This window comes from Armigeres subalbatus, chromosome 3, assembly GCF_024139115.2.
Source record: "Armigeres subalbatus isolate Guangzhou_Male chromosome 3, GZ_Asu_2, whole genome shotgun sequence".
NCBI classification, from domain to species: Eukaryota; Metazoa; Arthropoda; class Insecta; order Diptera; family Culicidae; genus Armigeres; species Armigeres subalbatus.
Window position 1 is genome coordinate 98670140 of NC_085141.1, and position 24492 is coordinate 98694631.

General features: G+C 40.4%; 1 protein-coding gene across 1 annotated transcript; it reads left to right on the forward strand.

The window, feature by feature from the left end:
* The first annotated feature begins 1980 nt into the window (after positions 1-1980).
* Positions 1981-18052, forward strand: LOC134227184 (uncharacterized). Its single transcript, XM_062708503.1, has 4 exons — positions 1981-2523; positions 16687-16797; positions 16917-17369; positions 17505-18052. Exons 1-4 carry the CDS (start codon positions 2365-2367, stop codon positions 17661-17663), a joined length of 882 nt encoding a protein of 293 aa, XP_062564487.1. The 5' UTR covers positions 1981-2364; the 3' UTR covers positions 17664-18052.
* The last annotated feature ends 6440 nt before the right edge of the window (positions 18053-24492 follow it).

Sequence of the window (24492 nt, forward strand, 5' to 3'; positions counted from 1 at the left end):
GCCAAATACACTTATTAGACATAATGGCGTTGATACCGCGACTGATGACATCATGGAAGCCTTGGTTGGTTTGGTAGATCATTTGATTCAAACTCCAGGACAGTTTGGAGATCTTACAACATCTCATATGCCTGTATTTGAGACGTAAGTGAAAGACTAATACTCAGAAGACAAAATTGGGTTGACACCGCGGCTGGGGACATCGTGGAAGCCTTGGTTGATTCGGTAGACCATTTGATTCAAACTCCAGGACAATTTGGAGACCTTAGAACATCTCATATACCTGGACTTGAGACGCAAGTGAAAGACAAATACTTGGAGGGCATGATTTTGATGATACCGTGGCTGAGGACATCATGGATACCTTGGTTGATTTGGTAGACCATTTGATTCAAACTCCAAGACTATTTGGAGATCTTATAACATATCACATGCCTGGATTTGGAGAGATCTTACAATACCTCATGTAATACGCAAGTGAATGTATTTAAAAGTATACAACGATCAATAAATTAAGTGAAATAATAATCAAAGATTTAATTTTAATTTAATTTCTGTTGAATTCGATTCCTCCTAGAGGTGTGCGCCACCACCGCCGACGCTTTTGCATCGACGCACAAACCGAAAAATTACGGATATGCGGTCACAGACCGCATCGTGCTTTCGTGCTGTGCGGTTCTTTCTCTCTCTTTGCTGAAGGAAGTTTTTAATACTACCCGAAGCTATTTCAATTTCAACAGTGCTTCTCAGCGCTATTTGTACCCACTGATCCCGATACGATCTATGAGCCTTCGTTTTACGTTGGACCCGTTTGCGGAAGTAAAATTCCGACAAGCTGTGGTAATCCTGCAGCGACACCGATCTGGGAAAAAACCTCTTAGAAGGTAACGTCTCCACGCTCAGCAATGAGCATTAATAAAAACAAGAGGAAAGTTGAATCTCTGAATTCTCCACTTCCTTCTAAGAACCAAGGTTTCAGGACCGTCCTGCCAAAGCGCGGAAAAAATAGAAGGAAGCTGGAGACTTCAGATGTTCCTTCTATCTATAACATTGGAAATAATTCTTCTCCGATCGAACTTTGCAATCAGTTCGATTTGATTCATGACGAAATTGAGCAAATCGAATCTACCTCTAGCCCAGGTGATTCGATCCATGCGAAAAGGCAAAGGTTTCCGCCAATTGTGGTATCTGTTGCCGAGTTTTCTTGCTTTAGGAGTGAGATTTTGAGTAACCTTCAGGGGATCAAGGTTTCATTTCAGATTGCCAGGAAGGGTGACTACCGCGTTCTGCCGGGATCCTTTGACTATCGCAAACGTTTTCTTCAGTATTTAACTGAGAAGCGCCACAAATTCTTCACATACGACGACAAAACTGAGCGATTGTTCAAAGTCGTCTTGAAAGGTCTCCCCAGTGATGATAAATCACTGGAAGAGATTAAAATTGAAATTTCTCAATTACTTGGATGAATGGAATAAATTATGTAAATGTGCTGAATGTGAAAAAGTGTACAACGTGTCATAATAGTATTGACGGTACTAGGACGGTACTCAACATACTAGATCTCAACTAGCCTAATCTTTTGTAATAACTCTTTTATATTCTCTATCTTCTTGTATCATTTTCCGTTAATATATAATTATCACCCCTCAGTTCAATTGTGCGTTAAGCGTTGTTATTAGTTTTCGGCATTAAAGCTGTGCGAGTTTCCATCGGCATCACCAGACTAAGTAAGTTCTACCAAAACAAACGTACTGAAATGGTACATTCATGGTTATTCCAGATCTGTCTTCTCCACATTCACAACAGTCTGCCATGTCAGTAGTTCGTAGCATGATGATCTATCGACAGAAAGCTGGAGCTGGGTGGAGGTTCAATATGGGCACATCGTTTCGGTGGGTGGGTGAGTCACATGCGCACTAGTGCGCCCAAGTGATGGCGGGAAAAATTGAGAACTGCAAGTGAGAACTACGGGAACACGGCCGCGTGCCCGACCCGACAACGAGGCGGCAATGTGAAATTACGCTTCACAAAAAAACCAAATGGATGGGTTGCGGAGCATCGATGAATGGTCGGTGATAGTTTCAAAACGGGCGCGCTTCCAGTTGGTTGTCGCAGTTTGAACGGTTCGGTTGATTCTTTGACAAAATTTGGTGAAGTGCATGAAATTAGTTCAAAGAATGCTTCTGTTTGTTTGCGAAGTGACTACGAGGTGAATGAAAGGTAGCGAACGAAAGTTAATTCAATTAGGATTGAATTACACCGGCTCGCGTCCAGCTTGAGACGGTTTTCGGAACTGGTGACGTATCTGAAGACGATTAACTACCCGAAGTGTTGTGTGTTACGTTGTTGTTGGAGAGCATTACAATGTTCAATAATATGAAGTGGTTGTTGATTTTGGCGATGCAGATGTTGAGTGGAGGTGGACTGTTGGCGCTTCAGGATTCGTCCAACGAGAATCGCGCATCTTCATCGCAGCAGTACTGCACCGATTTAAATCCACAAACTGGGCTGGACGTCGATCAAGTAAGAGAAGATCAGGCGTTTTCTGCACGGAAGTTTTTAATTGAATCAGCCAGTTTTTATTCGTGAAACTTTCATACATAGCGCATTGCCCAACGGGTCGGGACGGGACACGATGAAGTCATTTAGATTGTTATGTGTTGTTATGAACACCGAGTTCCGATCCGCGAGTTTTGTTCCCTGTAGGGCGCAATTGTAGTTGGGTGTATTTTTATTATTTCGTACACATGAACGTATTGAAGCGTTAAATGATTTGGAACAGCTCAGTTTGCAGGAAGGGTGTTTCCCTTAATGGGATGGGTGAGTGCGGTTCATCGTTGTTGGGAAACCATAATTCTATAAAGCTGATAGTGAGGCCAAACTTTCTGTGGATCTTGATAATAATTGGATGCGCAATTTTACTCGCCTGGCATGATTAAAAAATACCGTTCAGAGTAATGATGTCATGTTTGGCTGGCTGACCATCCACGCCTATAGATGCGACTAACAGCATTTCTATGCAAATTAAATTGGTGCATAGCAGTCCTATTGGAGTCTTATTGGTCATCAATAACTACCAATTATTTCTAATCAACTTGCAATGTACGCTACCATGTACTGATATACAATCTGTTCGATTAAATAGATGGCATCTGCACTATGGCAACATTATTAGTTCTAGAAAATGATTACACATTAATTTAGAAAAAATGCTCTCTTTTTTTCTTCTGATTGATGAGTTAATCAAACTCTGGACACTGAGTATACTGGCCCCACATATATTGATTTTTTTTAACGATTATCATTCGACAGTCTCGTTTAAATGCTGTACAAATGATTCATAATAGTGACTGAAAACTGAACCATGATTATGCCACTAAGAAGTAATTAATGTTGGACAAGACGGAGACCGATGGGTCAGCTCGTGTATTAGTGGATGAGAATTGTGGAAAGGATGAGTGCTAAATTAGGTACAAAATAAATATAAAATCGATTGCAGTTCTCGTGTATAAGATATACCTATGCAAATAAAGCAATAATGACGAGCCACAAATTTTCTTTTCGTGTTTTATAGCGCCTTTAGTAGAATTGCATGTTACAAAAAATATCTCATATCAGAAGAACTATATTAATATGACTATAGTCTAATGGCTACAGTTTTGAAAATTGATATTTTTTTTTCATTGACATGAATTTTAAAATGACTTCAGTTCTTCACATATCATGGTATCGTCAGTCCTAATAAAGCAACTGGTAGAGGAATTTACAAAGCAAATTATATTAACAAAGCAAATTATAACTAAACACGTCAAAAAAAACATTCCAACTATGGTTGTAAACGCGTATCCAGGTATCCAACGGTTGGCTATCCAATGGCTCTGTTCTTCGGAGTTGAATCGCTGCCGCCAGATAAGATACCCAAACTTAGTGCATCACGTCGATCCAAACCAACTAAAAATGGAAACTTTTCAAAGCGAAGGGTTATCACAAAAAAAAAACTCGGTGCGGAGGATTTTTGCAATAAGCTGATCAGAACGTCAGTTAAGCGAGGACGACAGTCAGATCGCAGTCAAACAAAAGGTAAAAACCGCAGAACGCTTGGCTCATTCGAAATCGACAGTTTTCATATTCCTGCCACACAGGGGTTGGTCGGTTGATACAATATGTTAGCGAGGTTGGATAGGAAACTGCCCAAGCGGACCATGCTGAGTGCCCGGGAGGGCCAAGCTAGATCTAGATCTGGTAGTACACCCTTCAACTTTGAGGAAGCGGATATTCTGTAGCTGGATCGATAAATGCCAAACTTTGGACATCGTCAAATCACATGTTCTACTGAGTTTTGTACTTCGCAGATTTCACAAATTGTTCGGAAGGGCCTACCGCCGAAATGATGTGAGAATCGGTTGAGACCTATGGGAAGGCGGGAGATGACTTGCTGTTCATTGAGACTGGATATGTCGTTTCATGGTGCCGTGGATCCTTTTACCTTCCCTAGCAGCGTGGTCATGGAAGCTGTCCATTGGTTCTTCCAATCCTAGCTGACGATATTTTTGATCCAGGCATTAGCAAATGAGGAATCTTGTGGTTTTTCGGATGTAGCAGAAGCATATGCAACGGCTTTTTGACAAATAGACACCTGCACACGATGGGAAAATGGGAGGACACCTGCTTCGGCCCAGGCACCCTCAGCGGGTGTAAACGGATGAAGTCCGTAAGCTATGCGGAGGCACTGGTTGAAGACTGGGGAAAGTATGTTGACAAGCTCGTAAAGCAGTCTGCTGTCGAAACGAAAGACAGTCCGAAGTCGAAGGACCTTGACGAGTTTCAGGCTTTGGAATAGGCTGTCTATTAATCTTGAGACTAGTACTGGAGAGACTGCCCGTTGCACACATACCCACGGACACTTTTCCCGGCCGAGATGGTGACTGGACCAGTTAGTAAAAACAAAATTATATCACAATTATATGAATATGTGTTACAATAATTATTCTGTTATAATTTTTCTGTCTTAGATGAAGAACAGAAGTATTCGCGATCGTCATCACAAAATTATAACTAAATATAATATAATTATTCATACGTATTGCAATATTTGTAACACAACCAGTAATAACTTTGTTCTTCTCAATAACATAATTTATTATAATTGTAAGTATTTTCATCACTTTTGATGTAATCGATGTTTGTTCCATTGAGAACATATTTAGTAATGTTTTTGTTAAAACTAGAAGAACTTTTATACATTTTTTGTTATTTTAACTACTAATGGTACATATTTTATACCAACCTCTGTTATTAAAAAATGATGTAACATAATAACAAGATCTGATATAAATCTGTTATCGGGGAAGCCGACCGACGAGGCCCACCGAAGAACTGCATTAAAAGTTGCTTGGGTTCTTATATGCGTTCGCGCCGGAGTGCTTCCGACGACCACAAGCTGAATGTCGTCCGCGTAGATAAAGATGTAGATGTTTTTGGGTAGGCTATGGAAGACCCTGTTCGTGGCAATCAGAAAGAAGGTCACCGCCAGAACAGACCCTTGCGGACGGTGATGGAGGTTCTAAACAAAAGCTGAAATGTTACCAGTGGAACCACATTCCACTAGCTGCTTCAGCACTAGGGGAGCCAAGTACGGTGGAATGCCTTTGAAATATCCAGAGAAACTAGATCGAAGTGATTCCCTTGGCCGAAGGCGCTTTGGAGTACGTTTCGTAATGTACGAACTAGCCACATACACGCTAAAAATGAACTACTAAAAATTTGAGTAAAATATACTACTTCAATAAAATTATGATTGCGCGATAAACTTTTTTTCATCTGTCGTATCAAAAAATGATGAAAGGTCATACTTAACTTCCAGGAAATCATTATTTTATTAAAATAATATCTTTTACTCTGGGCCCTCCTTAGCCGTGCGGTAAGACGCGCGGCTACAAAGCAAGACCATGCTGAGGGTGGCTGGGTTCGATTCCCGGTGCCGGTCTAGATAATTTTCGGATTGGATATTGTCTCGACTTCCCTGGGCATAAAAGTATCATCGTGTTAGCGTCATTATATACGAATGCAAAAATGGTAACTTGGCTTAGAAACCTCGCAGTTAATAACTGTGGAAGTGTTTAATGAACACTGAGCTGCGATGCGGCTGTTTCCCAGTGTGGGTATGTAATGCCAATAAGAAGAAGAAGAAGAAGGGCGGCTGGGTTCGATTTTCGGTCTGGTCTAAGCAATTTTCTGGTTGAAAATTGTCTTGACTTCCCTGGGCACATAGGGTATCTGTTCCTATATCAATAACAATAAGGCAATGCGCATATGACATGCATTGATTTCTCACCCAATAATCAAGAAACATGTGAATAATTATGCTCGGCTCATGTAATTTTTAATTGAAAACAATTTGGTAACTTCAAAAATGAAATTTTCATCACATTACAGAAGTATTTAGCTAAAAACATCATTACCGTCATGCACCTATTTCAATAACATTCAAAAACAGTTAATCCTATGCCTGTACCTATATCAATAATACTGTTTCCAACATAAAATACGCACACTATTACATGTGTGTATACGTAACGATATGATTGCAGTGATGCCGAATTCTTCAATATTTTGTATTTGAGTTGAAATATAATTACAAAATTGCTGTTTTTGTTGCAGTTTTCCATCTTATCAGTTCAATTTTGTGTTTGTCATAATTTATCTTTTCGATATAATTTATTTTACAAACATAAGAGTTGAATTTCACAATGAAAGTTCATTCAAGCATTTTTAAATAAAAATGTTGGTCGGCAACCCTTGCAGATACTGCCAGCCATGTAAACAGTTTGGAATACGGACAAGGATAATTGAGACGTTGTTCGAAAGAAACCTATATCAAACTATAGGAAATCACGTTGGTTTTTTAAATTTAATTATATTCATAGTGAAAATGTGATGTGCTTTATGTGCTGTGAAGTGAATTTTGAAGGGATACAATTGTTTTAGCCCGAAATTGAGTGGAAAACAACGGCGTGAAAACAGATGAATCTGCTAGTAGCAATCGAGCAGTGCATCAAACCATCAGTTCAAAGGTAGGAAAATGCAAATAAAAGTGCTTTCTAATTTTATCTTTTAATAATTTGATTTTTGTAAATTAAAACATTACTCAAACAAAATTTTGAATAATATTCCAAACATTCAAGAATGTGTTCCATCCATTATTGTGTACATACGATGTGAGAAATTGTAAATAAATTGATTTTTTATTTGGTTTATCGACGGTTGGGATTAATATACGGGCTGTTATTAATATGGGAACAGATACCCTAAGTATCATTTATAAATTTGTACAATACAGCTACTTGCTAAATTTTATAGATTCCGAAATATCCTATCTTGCAGAAAGTCACATGTGCAATGAATTCCGAACTAAACTAATCTTCAACAAAATGGTTTTGACCTTCCGAAGAACTTTGTAGAAGACGACTACTTTTTTAATCTTACCGCTTCCAAGATATATTAGATACCCGACCAGTTAGTCAAAACAAAAGTTTATCACAATTATATCAATATGTGTTACAAATAACAATACTTGTAATAATATTGTTATAAATTCTCTGTCAAAGATGGAGGAAAGAAAATTTGATGATCGCCATAACATGATTATAACATAATGTGTTATGTTTATCTGCACCGAAAAAAATTGCCTACATTTTTGGTAGATAGGAATTGGAAAAAAACGAACAGTGGGTAATGTCTATGACATAACCGCTAAGTGGACGTAGGACTTGACTATGCCTTTAAGATACATAATATGTCCAAATTTCTCACATCAACTATTTTGCATAAATAATCGGCGTTGCATACCATTCCTTGGCAAAATCTTCTCATCAAACCGACACAGAAATCAAATCTACCTTGAACAAGAATCATCAAAAAAAATTCAGGAAGTATCTGGCCGGTCACGAAATATTAGCCTCGATAGTGGCAACCTTCCCACTGAAGGACTGCCTGAAATAAACCACAAGTTGGCTCAGCAGGGGATGTAGACTGTATCTCAGCCCTGCCACTGAAGAGCCTTCTAATCCGTGCGATAGCGACTGAAGGAGAACATTATTTTTAACTCTTAGAGTCTTGAAAAAGGCTGTTTGCTTCGCCTAAGTGCAAAAAGTAATAAAACGATCTTTTCAAATAACCGCGAATTTCTAGTGATGGTATAAAAAAGACTGAATGCTCTGCGAGCGAATGCACTTTTCTTTTATACCTTATTTTGAATCTTCTCTGCTTCCCAATTGGTGGGCCAATCAGCTAGTGTCTTGTATCCCGCTTCTTTGTCAGCCAAAGCGTCATCATCATCAACGCGTTCGAGAAGAGCTTCTTCTTTTTTACGCTTGTTGCTCGCTGCTGGCGTCTATTTACTAACGGGACTTTTCGCTAGCCAATAAGCCGGATGTAGTATATTAGACGTGCATTACCGTACAACTTATGATGAAATGCACAATATGTCAGTAGTCCTTAAATGTGTAGATCTTGCATTTGTTATGTGTTCGGCAACACTGTTCATGATGATGATTGTTGCTGAGATGGTGACAGCTCAGTCTTGTTTACCCGCAGCGACGGACGGACGCGATCCTACAACTGGTGACGAGGATGGGATCATAAAAGGTAAATATTTCGAAAACACGGGTATATTGAAACCATTGGATACTTTTCCCTGTAGAGGGAAAAACTGTAGAGGATAGCATTCCTTGTTTGGGTTTTGCGGAGCGAAAACGATGACTTCGCTGCCGATTGGATGAAATAAAGATGCGAGAATTGACGAGAATTCTCCGTGGCGTCGAACTTTGAGAGAATCAAAGTGATTCTCATGGAGTTGGCGGGAATCTGAAGGATTCCTCCAGTATTAGTTGCGAGAATTTTAAGAATTCTCCAGGGGGCAAAGTTCGAGAGAATGTTTGACATTCTCGTGGAGAAGCGGAAATATTTTGGATTTCCCAGATGAAGCAAATCAGGCAGAATCTGTAGATTCTGAAGGTATAGAGAAAATGTTTGGCATTTTCGTGGAGCAAGCAGAAGTTTATAGGATTTCCCGGACGATGAGTTGTCATGCGGAATCTGTGAATTCTGCAGTAGTCATTGTGGTGCGGAGAGCTTCCTTGAAATGTGAAAGGGCGGAAGTCTTCTGGTTTTCCGGAAAAAAGTTTCATTGATTTTGATAGTTGTTGTTTTTCTCAGAGAGCGCGGAGTCCGGAGTCTATGAGATCTACTGAAGCAGGAAAATATAGAATTTTGATGAGAATGACATGCAAATATTACATGGATTACCTCTGAGCACTTGGAGGTTGGAAAAGTAATACATGTTGATGACAGTGAGTGTCGACCCCGGAGAGAAAAGAAATAATGAATGAATTATGATAAGTGGAGGACCAGTATTGGGGCCCTCCTTAGCCGTGCGGTAAGACGCGCGGCTACAAAGCAAGACCATGCTGAGGGTGGCTGGGTTCGATTCCCGGTGCCGGTCTAAGCAATTTTCGGATTGGAAATTGTCTCGACTTCCCTGGGCATAAAAGTATCATCGTGTTAGCCTCATGATATACGAATGCAAAAATGGTAACCTGGCTTAGAAACCTCGCAGTTAATAACTGTGGAAGTGCTTAATGAACACTAAGCTGCGAGGCGGCTCTGTCCCAGTGTGGGGATGTAATGCCAATAAGAAGAAGAAGAAGAAGAAGGACCAGTATTCATATGGTAAAGTCCATTGTTGGCGCTACAATGAAAATGAAGAGATCTGTATTGAAAAGATGCTCCTGTTGCATAACATAAGCCTTCTTGGCATCTGGTTACATTTGACAGGATTGTTGGATTAGTTGGAGATTAAAAATTAAGAAGAGATTGCAGAGGGTGCAGAGGTGCACTCATGGGTGTTTATCGGTGTATTTCACAAAATTCTGTTCTAAGGTATTACCGAGCATCGAATGCTAAGAAGCTAAATTTTGGAAGTTTGGAGAAAACATGTTCATGAATTGACAGTGATGTTTTCACTTACTAAAGACCAATTTTCAGTTTGGTGCATAGTAGAGTTTATTTGATTGTTCGCAGTTAGGCGGTTTGGTAGAGCGTATTGTGCCGTGACTAGTTGCTTAAGAGCGATGCTATCTTTGTCGTCGGAGTAAGACAAGTGGATTCGAGGTGCATGATTCAAGATGCACTAAATAACTAAATATAGTCTTTGTTGCGACCCTTGGAACTTCGCTTGGCTTAGCAGTAAGATGTATGGCTACAACGTTGGATGTGTTAAAGGCGGCTGGGTTCATTTACGACCCTATCTTGAGATTTGTGAGGTTGGAAATTATCAAACTCTCGACTATCATCATGTAATCATGTAAATAACTGAAAAGTGCTGGAGACAGCGATGACCCGGTTCGAGATGTTAAGTCATTAAAGTGGAAAGAGAGATATTGTGTTTCTTCATTGTCTGTGCAATATGATGCGCAGCTGCAATTCGCGAGTGGGCGGTGTTCGATTCTTGTTCCGTTGTAAAGGATTCCAGAATGATAGATCCATTGGTGGGTAAAGGTAGAGTTCTGTAGGAGTAGGAAGAGTACTGACATGTGCCGCATTGGACAGGTCTCCTGATCGTTTGGAACGCAATTTCGTATGGGTATGGAAGATGAATAAATATTGTTCCAATTCTGCCAGTGTCGACACTTTGTAAAACACGCTCTTCAGGTAAAGTAATACCCCTTCGTGTAGGCTTCACGATGAGTGTATGTATATGGAAGGAAGTGAATATTATTATTTGGTTTTTAAATCTTCATGCTTGGAAATTGTGGAAATACTTGATTCGATGGAAGTGGCTTCAGTTGTGCATTGCAACGAGACCGATGATACATGACGTTGGTAGGTGTGATAAGGCAAGCTGATTTGTGCGAGCGAAGGCGTTTAAGCTTGATTCTCGGTTTGGTTTAGGATGCTTTCTGGTGGGAAACATTCTTGATCCCTGGGAATAGTATACCCATTGTGATTTCCACACAAGATAAATACTCATGCAATGGCGGGAATAGAAAAGCTTTCAATTAAGGAAGTGCAGAGAGAATACTAAGTTCAAGTTGGAATATTGAGCCATTGGAGGAAAAGAAGAAGTGTGTTATAAGATGGGTTGTGATGTAGCAACGAAGAGGCTAGACCTGACTATTTGTGATTTAGTATGGTATTTGAATTTGGTAGTTTCACATGAGTGTTGGATTTTTGTTGGTGGCTTTGAAGAAGACAGTTTCTGTCTGCAATTACCTGAACCCTGTCGAAGAATGGTCGAATTCTTTATCCGAGGGCATTTGTCAAAATATAGTAAAGTTCCTTTTGAAATACGTGGAACTGTATATAATGAAAGAGTCGATGCATAAAAAATCAGAGTAGTTCAAACCGGTGTGTGGTGTGAGGGTTAATTTGTAGTATGTTGAAGGTATGCCCGCTGGTGCTAGTGTGCTTATGGTTTGTTTGTCACATTTTACTGTTGCGCTAAAATTCACTAATTGCCACTGAGTTCTGGAGTTTCTTAGTTTGTGTAGTATATACCTACACAAGTGTTTGTTGATATTGAGATTGAATGCCGGGCAGTTCACGTTAGCAGGGGATTTCAAATCTTGGCCAGTATTCTATAAACACTTGCGCTTTAATTCTGGGCGTGGATAGATCTATCGACATACGAGGAGCTAAGAAAAACGAGATTACATCGGTGGCGTACGACTTTTGAACGGCAAAGCTACTTCATATGACCGAAGGTTTAAAGGGGGTTTAGGCTTGATATGATAGGGGGACTGCTATTGAATCCATACCCTTGACGATTTATTGTGTGATAGGTATACGAAACGCACTATTCCAGTAGGATTACTATGAAGTTGTGAAGGAGAGGTGTGTATACTTGTTCTTGAGTTCTCCCTGAGGCAAACATATTCTCACGTTGTACGATGTTTATCTGGACAAACTTTGTGCATAATTATGAGGTCATCAATAACTTGAGATGTGAGTACGAGTTTAAATGTTGAAGAAGTTGCTTGAAACGTTTGCTTCATCAAAAGTCCTTTTCTTTATATCCAATTAGCCTACATTGGATACTGTTTGGTCGAAAAGTGATCTGCGTTGGATAGCGCTTTTGGGTTCATAACCTAGACAATATTATTTAAAAAAAAGACGTATATACTGATATGTTTTGAATGTTATTTACGGTTTTTGTAGAAGTACATGGAGACATGCCAGGTATGCTAGAATACTTATCGGAAAAGTTAACAATATCTATGGATTATCAATAATATGATTATTATTGATTGGATTATGGTGAGCGGTGAACATTATTGATTAAACTATGATGACTTGTAGGCTTATGCAACGAAAGTTGCCTTATGTCAGAAAACGATTTGAAAGATCCATTCGAATGTTTCATCTACAGGAATAGTGCAGGAATCAGCATCCTAACGCTTCATGAGACATTCAGATGATGGGGTAATTTTCAAAATTAATAGATGCTAATTGTGGAAAATCACCGGCCATGGTCGCCTATATAGAAAGAAAAGGGAGGAAGGACATGCAGGAATAGGATTATACTGCAAAAGGTGTATATATAGTGCCAGTCATTCGTGGCAGAAGTGTTGGTAATAATGAGTCGTGACTAAGACAGTTCTTGTGAAGATTTACAGATTTGAAGTGAAGTGAAGTTGAAGATGGAATCCATTATTAAGACACTGGTATTAATCTTGAATTCTTTGTGGGATTGCAGCGATGGTTAGAACGCGTGCATTGTAGTTTATTCAAATCGATTTGGACTGTAATAATGTATCAGATGGTAACAAGTCAACCAAATTGATGGTGAATCTATTCTAGAGACATTTACCAGATGGCAACAGTAAATACAATGACCATTTACTTTAATTTAGGCTAAAGTTCGTCTGGCATAACTTGCTATGATATCTTGAGTGGGTGTGAAAACGTTAAGTAATTCAATATGTATAACCCAAACATGTTTGCCATTTTTATATCAAAAGGGGGATTGTAGTATATTAGACGTGCATTACCGTACAACTTATGATGAAATGCACAATATGTCAGTAGTCCTTAAATGTGTAGATCTTGCATTTGTTATGTGTTCGGCAACACTGTTCATGATGATGATTGTTGCTGAGATGGTGACAGCTCAGTCTTGTTTACCCGCAGCGACGGACGGACGCGATCCTACACCGGACAAGCGAGCTTAGAATTGCAGTTCAGGTGGGAAGTACGTGTTCTTTTCTGAGACAACATTGTTAGTAGTAGAAGGAAGGAAACACCCGGACATGGGATTTCGGGTGATAAGATTTAGAATTGGTAACATGGGACGATCATTCAGTCACGTTCGCTTTGTGTGCGGTCAGTATCAAACAATGTTTATCTACATATTTTTTTATCAATGCCCAAAAATCCAACATTTAATGAAAAATCGATTGATAGTTTATTAATGTTTGAGCTGTTATCGATGTTTTTTTTATCCAAATAAGATTATGTGAGAGATTTGGACATCTTATGAATCTTTAATGGCATGGTCAAGCGAAGTCCTTTGTCCACTTCGCGGTTAAATCAGAAAAATTATCCACTGTTAGTTTTGACGCTATTTATGAAAATCACGCATAAAATTTTATCTCTAGAATATTGGATTTGGCACCCAAGTACAATTTCTATCCCGAAGGGTATTGAAAGAATTGAAATTGATCTCTATTATTGGCTCTCTGAAGAACCGTTTGTTTTTTGGACATACATGCTGCATCATGTGGCTTTTCTTCAGCCTGTCCCGGCTCAGCACCGATGCCGGCCGGTCTCGGCTCGACTCTGCTGCTGCTGCCGGTATCTGCTCAGCATTGCTGCTTTGTCGGGTATGTAGGGTGGACTGCTGATGTACTGGCTAGGTTTCGGCTGATGATGGTCGCTTCGATGGTTTCGAGCCGAAAAAGCGGTCGGTGCAGACTTCATTCCCTGCTAAAATGTGTGAGTGCTGTTCAATCGATGATGCGGTTGCTTCGCTTGTCCCGGTCAGAATGAAAGGAAAAAATCGCGTTGCGCTATTTTATGGCTTCTCGGCAGACCCAGCGGCTGCTCATTCGCTGGTGTCTGCACCAATCAAAACGTGGTAATGGAATGATGCAGGAATTATGCGGTACCCATATTTATAGGTTCCCTTGATCTCAATGTTTTTCATTGAAAACAGTTTCATGCCTATTGGAACAAGTTTTTCGGGTCTTATCAAGCATGGACATGGAAGGCATACTTGAAATCTGTCGATTGAGGGGCTTACCGCAGAAATTCGTCCACTGATACGAACGCTATTAACGTTTAAAATCTTTCAACATAGCGTAACGCGGTCGATTTGAATATTTTGAAATGACACCCGGTATAGTAAAGAGAGACGTAAGTCCTACGTCAAAAACATCACTAGACTAATGGGAGAGCTACATTCTATTGAAATCATTCAAATTTTGAACATATACATATAATTTACGGTCTCATGGAAATAGTTTAGCGGGCCCGAACATTGACTCGGATCACTACCTTAGAACGGTGCTTAGCACGGTACTTTTTGATATCTAACGCTTGTCAGTTGAAAGAGTTGCTGAACAGTACCACCAGAAGCTGGACGAACGGATAGGAGATGCTACCGGATCTGGTGACATCAACAGATTCTGGTGACATCAACGAAGCTGTGACAACAACAGCGCAGGAAGTGTTAGGCACTGCACAGCAACGCCAACCAGATGGTTGGTTGGACAAGTGACAAAATCTAGTGGCTCGTACCCGTTGCAACAGTGAGCGGTACAGTGTAGCAAGGGCAGAAGAGAAACGAATCCACCACAGAAAAAAAGGCAACACAAAAAAATGAGATAGTGATAGCAGAAGCGCAGGAGAACACGGATAGAAACGATATGCGGTGGTTTTACGCAACTTTCAATGGCGCGTGGCATGTGCACCATGTGCAGTGACCGAGAGGGGAATTTGCTGACAGACAAGACTATGGTTGACGTGAAAGGAGTACTTCGAAGATTTATTGAGCGGTGAAAATGAAGGTGTATTAAGGAGCAGGATAGACATAGTCGGCGACGGTCAACCTGTGGAACCACCAACGCAGGACGAGGTAAAGAAGGCTCTAAACGAGCTGTGGGCTACTTCTCCGATCTTCCACGATCTCTTGCCCTCTGCAGCACCCGAGTCACTTTTCAAAGCTTTCTTGGCTTCGGATTTAAATTGGCCAACATGACGCGATAAAAGGAATATGCAGGCGATTTGGTGGATAGGGGTCATTTCAATTTAAATCACCCTGATGTCAAGCTATCACTAAAGTGTCTCCCGATTTTAGTGACGACTACACAAATTTAGTCAAAACTTTACAGAATCCTTGTGTGCTATGATAAATGATAGTTGTCTTTCTCAAGCTTTCTTCCTTGAAGAGCTTCGAGCTAATAGACACATTTGTTTAGAAAATTGTACTTTATAATCCGTAACTACAAATCACTTGTCGAACTTGTTTTCTAGCAGGCAGATCTAATTAAAAAATGTTGGCGACATGTTTTCAAGTCATGGCAACACAAAAAAAAGTCAAATTCAATGATTTCGTAATTTTTCAACCTTCGTACCACGTTGGAGATAATATATGATAAACATGCTGTTTCACATTTTAAATGTTGACAATGAAAACACATTCAGAAGTTAGTGCATTGATAGTTAGCATTATCTAAATGTTTCATCTGAGAAATTTGCTTTGAATATGTTTATTTTTCCCTGATTTAATTGAAATTTCCCTGCGGATTCCCGGTTTTTCCATGTTGAACGAAATCCCCTGAGTACTCCCGGGTTTCCAGGTTTTTCCAGAGAGTAGACACCATGTTCTCAGAATGGGTAATAATATAGATCTTTCCTCTCTATTATGCACGGAAGATCATCTATGAATTCTTTGGGAAAATCTTCAGTCCGCTAGATTTCCTAGACTTCTTAAAGGTTTTCTATGAAAAGGGAAAAAAATCTTTATCAAAATATTCCAACTGATTATTTTCTAAACAATGTCTAGAAGTAGAAAACACTGAAGAAACTGCAGAAACTCATTCAACAGGGATCATTTTCTCAATTTCCGCTTGAAACATTATCCTGGATTTAGTCAAGTGACTCTCAAGATTTTTTTTAATGATCCTTCTATAAAAAGATTCTCAGAGTGTGTTATCAATGCTCATCCAAGTGTTCTTGTCTTCTACCACTTGCACAATAAATCTCCTTTATTTTGTTAGGTACAACTCATCCCAAAGATTCGTTACATTCTTTATCACTAGGCTTCGACACAGAACTGAATAGTGCAATTGAGGCCCCAGCAATCAGGTTCCGCAGGTCGGCCAACCCTGCACAACAATCCCAGCAGATTGCCGGCGTCGTTCAGTGAACAGAAGCGTATATGAATACACAAGTGACTAATCGTTGTTGCTTGTTGACTGGCATTACCACTCTACTTTTGCTAATGAATGTAAAACATTCATCTGCTGATACATTCTCCAATACACTAATAAACATTTATTACACTAGAATGGATCTATATTCAACGACGTGCGTTAGAGCTAGAAAAACATCTATTTGTTGAATTTGCATGCTTCAATTACTGCCATTAATACGTTCGTATGTTGTCTCCCCATCCCAACAAAACAGATCATGGGCCTCTGGTACGGCAGCGAGGTGATCACTCACATCGGTAGCGAGGAAGGCGAATCGATCTACGACACTTGCGTGGTGATTCACCTATCTGATATATCCAATTCGGTTAGTAGGTAGAGGGCAAAATGTTCTCGAATTTGCTCCATCAATCATTGGAGTAATTGCCAACAGGCGAGATGGCTTCAATTGACTAATTGTGTTTACTCGTTTTCCCCTTTTGGTAGACATCGTCCAGTGAAAGTCCACTGCGGGACAATGGACCGGAAGTTCGATTCGGCACAACGTACGGCTACCCGGGTGATAGAAGCCAAGGTCGCTACGATGCGGACGGGAATCGACGCTACCAGACACAACAGCAGCAGCAACAGCAACAACATCAATATCAGTACAACTACCGACAGCAGACAACCTTCCGCTATCTGCGGCTGATTTGGGACGAAAAGGACCACACGTTGGAGTACACCCTCCGATTCAACTCCACGCGGCCCGGATTTTGGATTTCATCGGCCCCGCAGTCCGGATCGATGATCCAGTTGCCGTATGTGCAGTTTACGGGGACGGTTCAGGTGCTGAAGGCCATCAACAACCAGCTGGTGCTGACATTCTGCCAGAGTGTTCCTGGGGGACAACTTTTCTCGGTGGTGCTTACGAGACAGCCTATGGGACTTTCACCTGAGGTACGTACCGCACCCGTAAGTTCGAATGAGGTTTCTGCCGTTGTGGCTGGGATTTTTTGCAATAGTGCGACCACGTTTAGACCTGTAAAACCGTTTATATTTTACCGTCCAATATTTCTTTCTTATTTTTTTTAGGAAAATCAAAGCATTCGGAATTTCCTGCGACGAAAGCACCTCTCGACCACTTCAATGAGAAAAGTTTGTTTCAGCGCAGCAACCAATCGAGCCTCGTTAGGAATGGCCACAAGCGTCCTAACTGTTCTCTTGCTGTTAGTTTTCGCGAAAAACAATTAAAGTATCACGTCAAGATTATCCTTACTTCTCAATCCCTCCATTTCCAAAGAGCTAACAATGCCTATTTATTTAATGGTCAGGACTGCTGCGATTCAGTTTATTTTAGTCATAGGTTTTTGAGTAATTGTGTTATTTAAAAAAACAGGAGAAAGTTGAATCTAAATTCTAAGTGTGCTGTGCAGATCATTACATTTATATTTATGTAGTATTTAGTACCTATCTATAACGCAAAAATCCGAACGCATATAGCTGGTAAGATGCTTTTTACTTTTCGATCGAATTCATCTGTGTCATAATCGGAGCCATTAGTTGGAGTCGTAAAAACAATTAAACAAACGATAAAAACTATGTAAGAAACATAAATAAAAAGTCGTTCCGTGAACTACTCATTTAATTAGTCTAATTTTAGTTAGGCACCCTCTTCACACTACACTGATATCTTGTACTGGATACAACGGTGCGAACAATAACGGATCGGGTAAACAAATTCCGCCGCTGGACTCGGCTCGCGCTTCGCATTCTCCGTGACCCTGATGGTGGCTAATTAACTAATTATTCCGTAGCATAAAACTTATTGGGGACACGCTCGTCACGTCCTCACTCCGGCGAACAGCTGTGAACGATATAGACACCGATCCCAGTATAGAAAGGCCAACCAGCCCACACTATTCTGATTGTGCCCCTAAGCGGTTATCACGACACTTCATCATCGTTAGTATCCGTTGGAAATTAACACCCAGGGCTTCTGTACGTCGTTGCTTTTGGACGTTAAGTATAGTAGCGTCACTACGTAACTCGCTTCTGAAGCTTGATTTTTTCTGCTTAATAAGATTTTAAAACGTTAATTCTGCGATAAACCCTCTCTCAGTCTGTATTGGTGGAAGGGATTTATGGAAACTTCGAGATATCAGACGTCCATAAGAAGTTGATGACCGCCTTATCAACGCAGTCAATGATCTGTTTCTAATATCTAACGACTCAAGAGACAAAACTGTAGAATATGTATCATTATAAAGAATGATAATATTAAGCGCGAGTTAGTCTAATATGAAACGAAAATTAAGCGAAGATATGCTTCATTTGTGGTTAACGCCAGCATGCAGCACGCTCCAGGCTGCACTCCGACGGGATGACGAGCGAACGTAATCTATTCGGATTGACCCCGTTTGTGTTGTTCTGTGACACTGTGCACCAAAATGAAACAAAAAATGTTTTCGACCGTATGTACGGGTAATTGAAACATCAATTAGCTGGTCAATCAATCATCAATTTGGACGGTCGCTGGTAGTAGATAAGGCTATTAATGTGGATGCTGACTTCGATCAGATGACCAAAAGATGAATGATAGGTTAAATAAGTAAGCATGAAATGGTACTTTTAGAAAGAAGGTTTTTCGTGATGGATTTTTTTTGTAGATAATTGAAGCAATCTACATTAGACAAGTGAAAAATATGATATTTTATTTATTTAATTTAGCTAATGTTTTATTATATAAATTTCTAACGTTTTATTTTATATTAATTTCAACGATCAAGCATCAGCTTGGAATACATATTCAAGTCTCGGTTTAAGTTTATAGGGTAGTAACAATATTGCAAGAACACTTTGAACACAATGAACAGATTTGCTGAAAAAAAGAAGAAAATCCATCCAGCCGTTTCAATTTGCGCGGATTTGAACACAGACCAGTTCATGACGAGCTCGGTGGTCTAGTGGCTATCGCTTCTGCCTTATAAGCAGGAGGTCGTGGGTTCAATTCCAGGCTTGTCCCTTTCCTACTTTGTATTTGCATCTTAGTTCTTTCTGTGTTTCACGTTATACCATAACGATTTCTACTGTTATAACCTTCCACACAATCCCAAAAAAAACTTACCGTGACACCTATGAGAGGTCGTAGAGTTCTCTGCATCTTTCTTAAGTAGGTGTCCAACAAACCATCCTTCCCCATCCCCTAGTCTGTGTTCAAATTAGCATTAGCATTAGCATTTAGCAGTTCACACAAATTCGTAGGTGGTACAAGCCAAGACTATTGTATGAGATTGGTATCACCTTCATCCGTTACCACAGATATTGATTTGGGACTAATCACTAACTCTTAGATGAAAGCAATGCATTCTCCAATAGTCGAGATCAGTCCTGGCCACGTCATTGTAAATGCTGAGATGACTCTGAGAAAACTCTACGACATCTCCATAGGTCCCCCACGGGAGGTTTTTTGGAATTGTTAGTATGGAAGGTGTTATAACAGTAGGAATTGTTTTGGTGAAACGGGAAACACAGAAAGAACTAAGATAGAAATACAAAGTAGGGGACGAGCCTGGAATTGAACCCACGACCTCCTGCTAGACCGCCGAGCTCGTAGCTGAAGCATGCATAAAATGCATTTTTGATCCATTCTTGTAAATATTCTTTTACAAAGTATTTAATTTGACAGATCATATCTAGTTGAGAAAATGTTATTAAATACTCACGTGGAACTTAACTTTGGTCAACTTGTGAATGTATTACGAATTCTTTCTTGCAACTGAAAGATGTTGAAAATTTCAACTATTTTTGCGCTGTTTTATTCGTGTAAAGGTAATGTAACAAATTTATATACCAAACCATAACCAACTTATAGATTTGAAAGATGTATTTTTCTACTCTAATTCAACAAACTGTGTTACTAGTCTTCTGAACTGCTGTTATGATTTTTTTTGTTACCTTAATGGTGGAGTGTCTCACTTGTCTAAAATATAATTGATAGGGGAAGGTGGTCGGTTATCGGCACCCTTTTGTTCTTGGTTGACAACTTTCACCCAATTGAACAAAGTGGTGATATTTGCATACCAATGGAAGTCTATAGTCAGAAGCTAATAACTGGGGAAGAAATTTGATTTATTTTATCTTTTAGAAAATTGTTAAAAATAATTTTGTTAGGTGTTTATTTTATGCCGTTTATAAAAAGGTAGTATGAAGACGTACATGTTCAATGAACATTGTTCATGATAGAATTAGAGATGAAAGTATAGATTTGATAAATCCGTTAGGAGGGAGTTCCCGTATGAAGAGAGAGGGAAGAGTATCTGTGTGGAAGCTGATATCTCTCCACTGGCTTCCGCACTAATTCTCTTCCCGCCCACCACGATGCTCGTGGAGGACCAACGCGCACTTGGAGTTTTCGAAAGGAAAGTGATGCGTACCATCTATGGTGGGGTGCAGATGGCGGACGGTATGTGGAGGAGGCGAATGAACCACGAGATGCATGAGCTGCTGGGAGAACCATCCATCGTTCACACCGCGAAAATCGGACGACTGCTTTGGGCCGGGCACGTAGCCAGAATGTCGGACAGTAACCTGGTGAAAATGGTTCTCGACAACGATCCGACGGGCACAAAAAGGCGAGGTGCACAACGGGCAAGGTGGATCGATCAGGTGGAAGATGACTTGCGGACCCTCCGTAGACTGCGTGGTTGGCGACGTGTAGCCATGGACCGAGCCGAATGGAGAAGACTTTTATATACCGCACAGGCCACTTCGGCCTTAGTCTGAATAAATGAAATGAACTTGGACAAGTGAGCCTTCTGGCCAACTGCAGAAGGTTGGAGTGAACGTGAATTCCGAACCGTGGACCCCACGACCAACACTGCATTCAAGCATAACATCTATAACAGCGGCGACGGAAAAGCAGAGCATGGAGTTGGTTTCGTAATAAACTTCTTCAATTACAGCCTAATCAACGTTTACGCACCGACAAGCGATAAATCCAACGCCGTGAAGGACACGTTTTATGACTGTCTTGATAAAGCTTATGGAGAGTGCCCAAAGAATAACGTAAAAATTGTTATCGGAGACGCTAACGCTCAGGTCGGTAGAAAGGACTTTTTCCGTCCCATAATCGGTAGGGAGAGTCTTCATTCCGCTACCAATGACAACGGCCTACGGCTAGTAATTTCGCTGTTGCCGGAAGGATGGCCATCAGTAGCACCCAAATGGTGAAACTTGCAACCAGATAGACCATGTTCTGGTAGATGGGCGCTATTTCTCGGATGTTATTGATGTTCGGACATTCAGAGGTCCGAACATTGACTCTACCACTACTCACTACCTCGTTGTCAGTAAAATTCGATCACGGTTGTCAACTGTATCGAACGAAAAATCACAGCGAACGATGCGTTACAATATCCAGCGATTGTCAGCGGAAGGAGTATCGGCTGAGAACCGCCAGAAGCTCGACGAACGGATAAGTGCAATCAACGTTAGCGACAACATCAACGATCTATGGGAGTCGATCCATGGAGCGATGAGCACAACAGCACGAGAAGTGGCAGGCACTGCACAGAGGCGATCCAGGACGGGTTGGTTCGATGTGGAGTGTCAGAGAGTGACAGACGCGAAGAACGTTGCCAGAAGCCGAATGTTGGAATATTGTAACCGATCGAATAGAGATCGGTATAAGGAAGCAAGAGCAGCCGAAAAACGAATCAACCACAGGAAGTAAAAAGAGTACGAAGAACAAGTGATAAGCGAGGCGCAGGAAAAAATAATATGTGGAGGTTCTACGAGACTGTCAATGGCGTGTGGAGAAAGACAGAGCCATCTCCCGTTATGTCGCATGAAACATGAGTTGTACCAGGAGTATAAAGGGCTAGATATTATTTAGCTTCTACAACACGGCAGAATACGATGGGCTGGACACGTTGTTCGTATGCCGGAACCCGGAAGAGGCCGCAGGCTTCGTGGAAGGCTGCGTACAAGATGGCTTTTTGCAGCTGAATAGGACCTGAGGGCACTCAATGTTCAGGACGACTGGAAGCGATTGGCCCAGGATCGAGTCCAGTGGAGAAGGATACTCCATTCAAAGTAGGTACATCGAAGAGCTGTAGTCCATCAAGTATAAAGTATCAAATCATATCTTTTGAACAGTATAGCCATGATGGGATGCTAACGGTTTAACCAGATGTAGAAAACTGCCAATGGTATGGGCTCCAGAACAATTTGGAGTGCCTGGAACATTTTCACAGGGCAAAGCTGAATAATAAATCACACCCTTGGCCTCTGTGAGCCTGTATGGACATAAACAGTTAACTCGATTCCATATCAGCTGTAGCTTACCTGAATACACGAACGTCAGCTGTAGTTTACCTGAAGCGATCTAAACTCCAGATAATTTGAAGAACCTAGAACATCTGTAGTAATACTTACTGTAGCATGTCTGTTCACATTTCTGAAATTTTTTAAAGCTTAATTCTCGAAAAAACAGAATCAAAACCAATCGAAAAACGACGAAAATACTGAAACATGAATGCAGATTTGGTGCGAATTTACATAACGGTTTTAGGGTTTTTTGTGGGGCCCTCCTTAGCCGTGCGGTAAGACGCGCAGCTACAAAGCAAAACCATGCTGAGGGTGGCTGGGTTCGATTCCCGGTGCCGGTCTACGCAATTTTCGGATTGGAAATTGTCTCGACTTCCCTGGGCATAAAAGTATCATCGTGCTAGCCTCATGATATACGAATGCAAAAATGGTAATCTGGCTTAGAAACCTGTGGAAGTGCTTAATGAACACTAAGCTGCTCTGTCCCAGTGTGAGGATGCCAATAAGAAGAAGAGAAGAAGAGTTTTAGGGTTTCGCGCGGATTTGGCGCGGATTTAGTTTTAGAAGAAAATTTAATAAATAAAAAGCTAGATCTAAGAACGTTTATTTAAAAATTAGTTTCATGTCATTCTAAATGGGCTTTATTTTCATTAGCAAATGTTTGAGACCAGTTTTGGTAAAAACTCAAATTCTCAAAACTTAAACATGATTCAAATCAAGCACGAGGCAAACCTCACCTGACTCATGGCCCAGATAATTGTGCATGATTTGACTCGCGAATTGCATCATTGCGTGATTTTTGCATGTTCTTCTTCGTTAAATTCATCGGAATAACTTTCTTTGCTTGAAACAATGGAAAACAAATCCATACGTAAACATAAAATACGTTTCGATTGGGTATTGACACTTTTTGGAGTGAAATCATTTTTCGGCGAATGAGCGAAACGATGCGATTCTGCGTGAAAAGCTCATGCGCGATGCTCTCCATGCAGAATCGCAAGCGAATCAGCTCGCGCACGAGGCTTCGGTGAGTGAGATTTGAGCATGATTCTACCAACACTGGTTGAGACCTAAACTTACGTTTGAAGGCTATTAACATTATTTTTCGGATATGTCCAACCCCTTATTGAACGGGCATGCATTATACTCTTGAGCATTCTGTAAACAAATGTTATGAGGAGAGGGGCGCCACCTTTGGCCATTTTCAATCTATTCTGAAATATCACAAAATATGTCTATTGAAGGACATGAACACCCATTTTCACTTTGTTAATTTCTTTGTAATTCCGAAGTATTTGTCAGTATCTGATTGATTAGTTATTTTACGATGAACTACATAGCATGATAGAATCATATCATTTTTTTGAAGTTTTTCGTTGGAACACTTTATATTGCTTTCAAAACATTCATCTAGAACGAAGAAGCGTGTATACAACAATTGAAAACACAAAAATGTTCTTTGATTTGATGCTTCATTTTAATACCTAAGTGCTTCCGCAGAAAGTCGTCGAAAAATCAAAAGATGATTCTCAAGTTATTTCTGAGGTTTTTCGCGATATTTTTGGATAACTACGATGGTATTTATTACAGGATTATTAACAGAAAACGAAGAAACTTGAGGATCCTTGTTTAAATTCCTTGCTAATAAATTCCCACAGCCTAAAGAGAATTTTTGCAGAATTTAAAATCCGAAAAATCCCCGGGGCAAGTGGGACCTAAAAAAACGCTAGTTCAGCAAAATCGCTAACGCAGC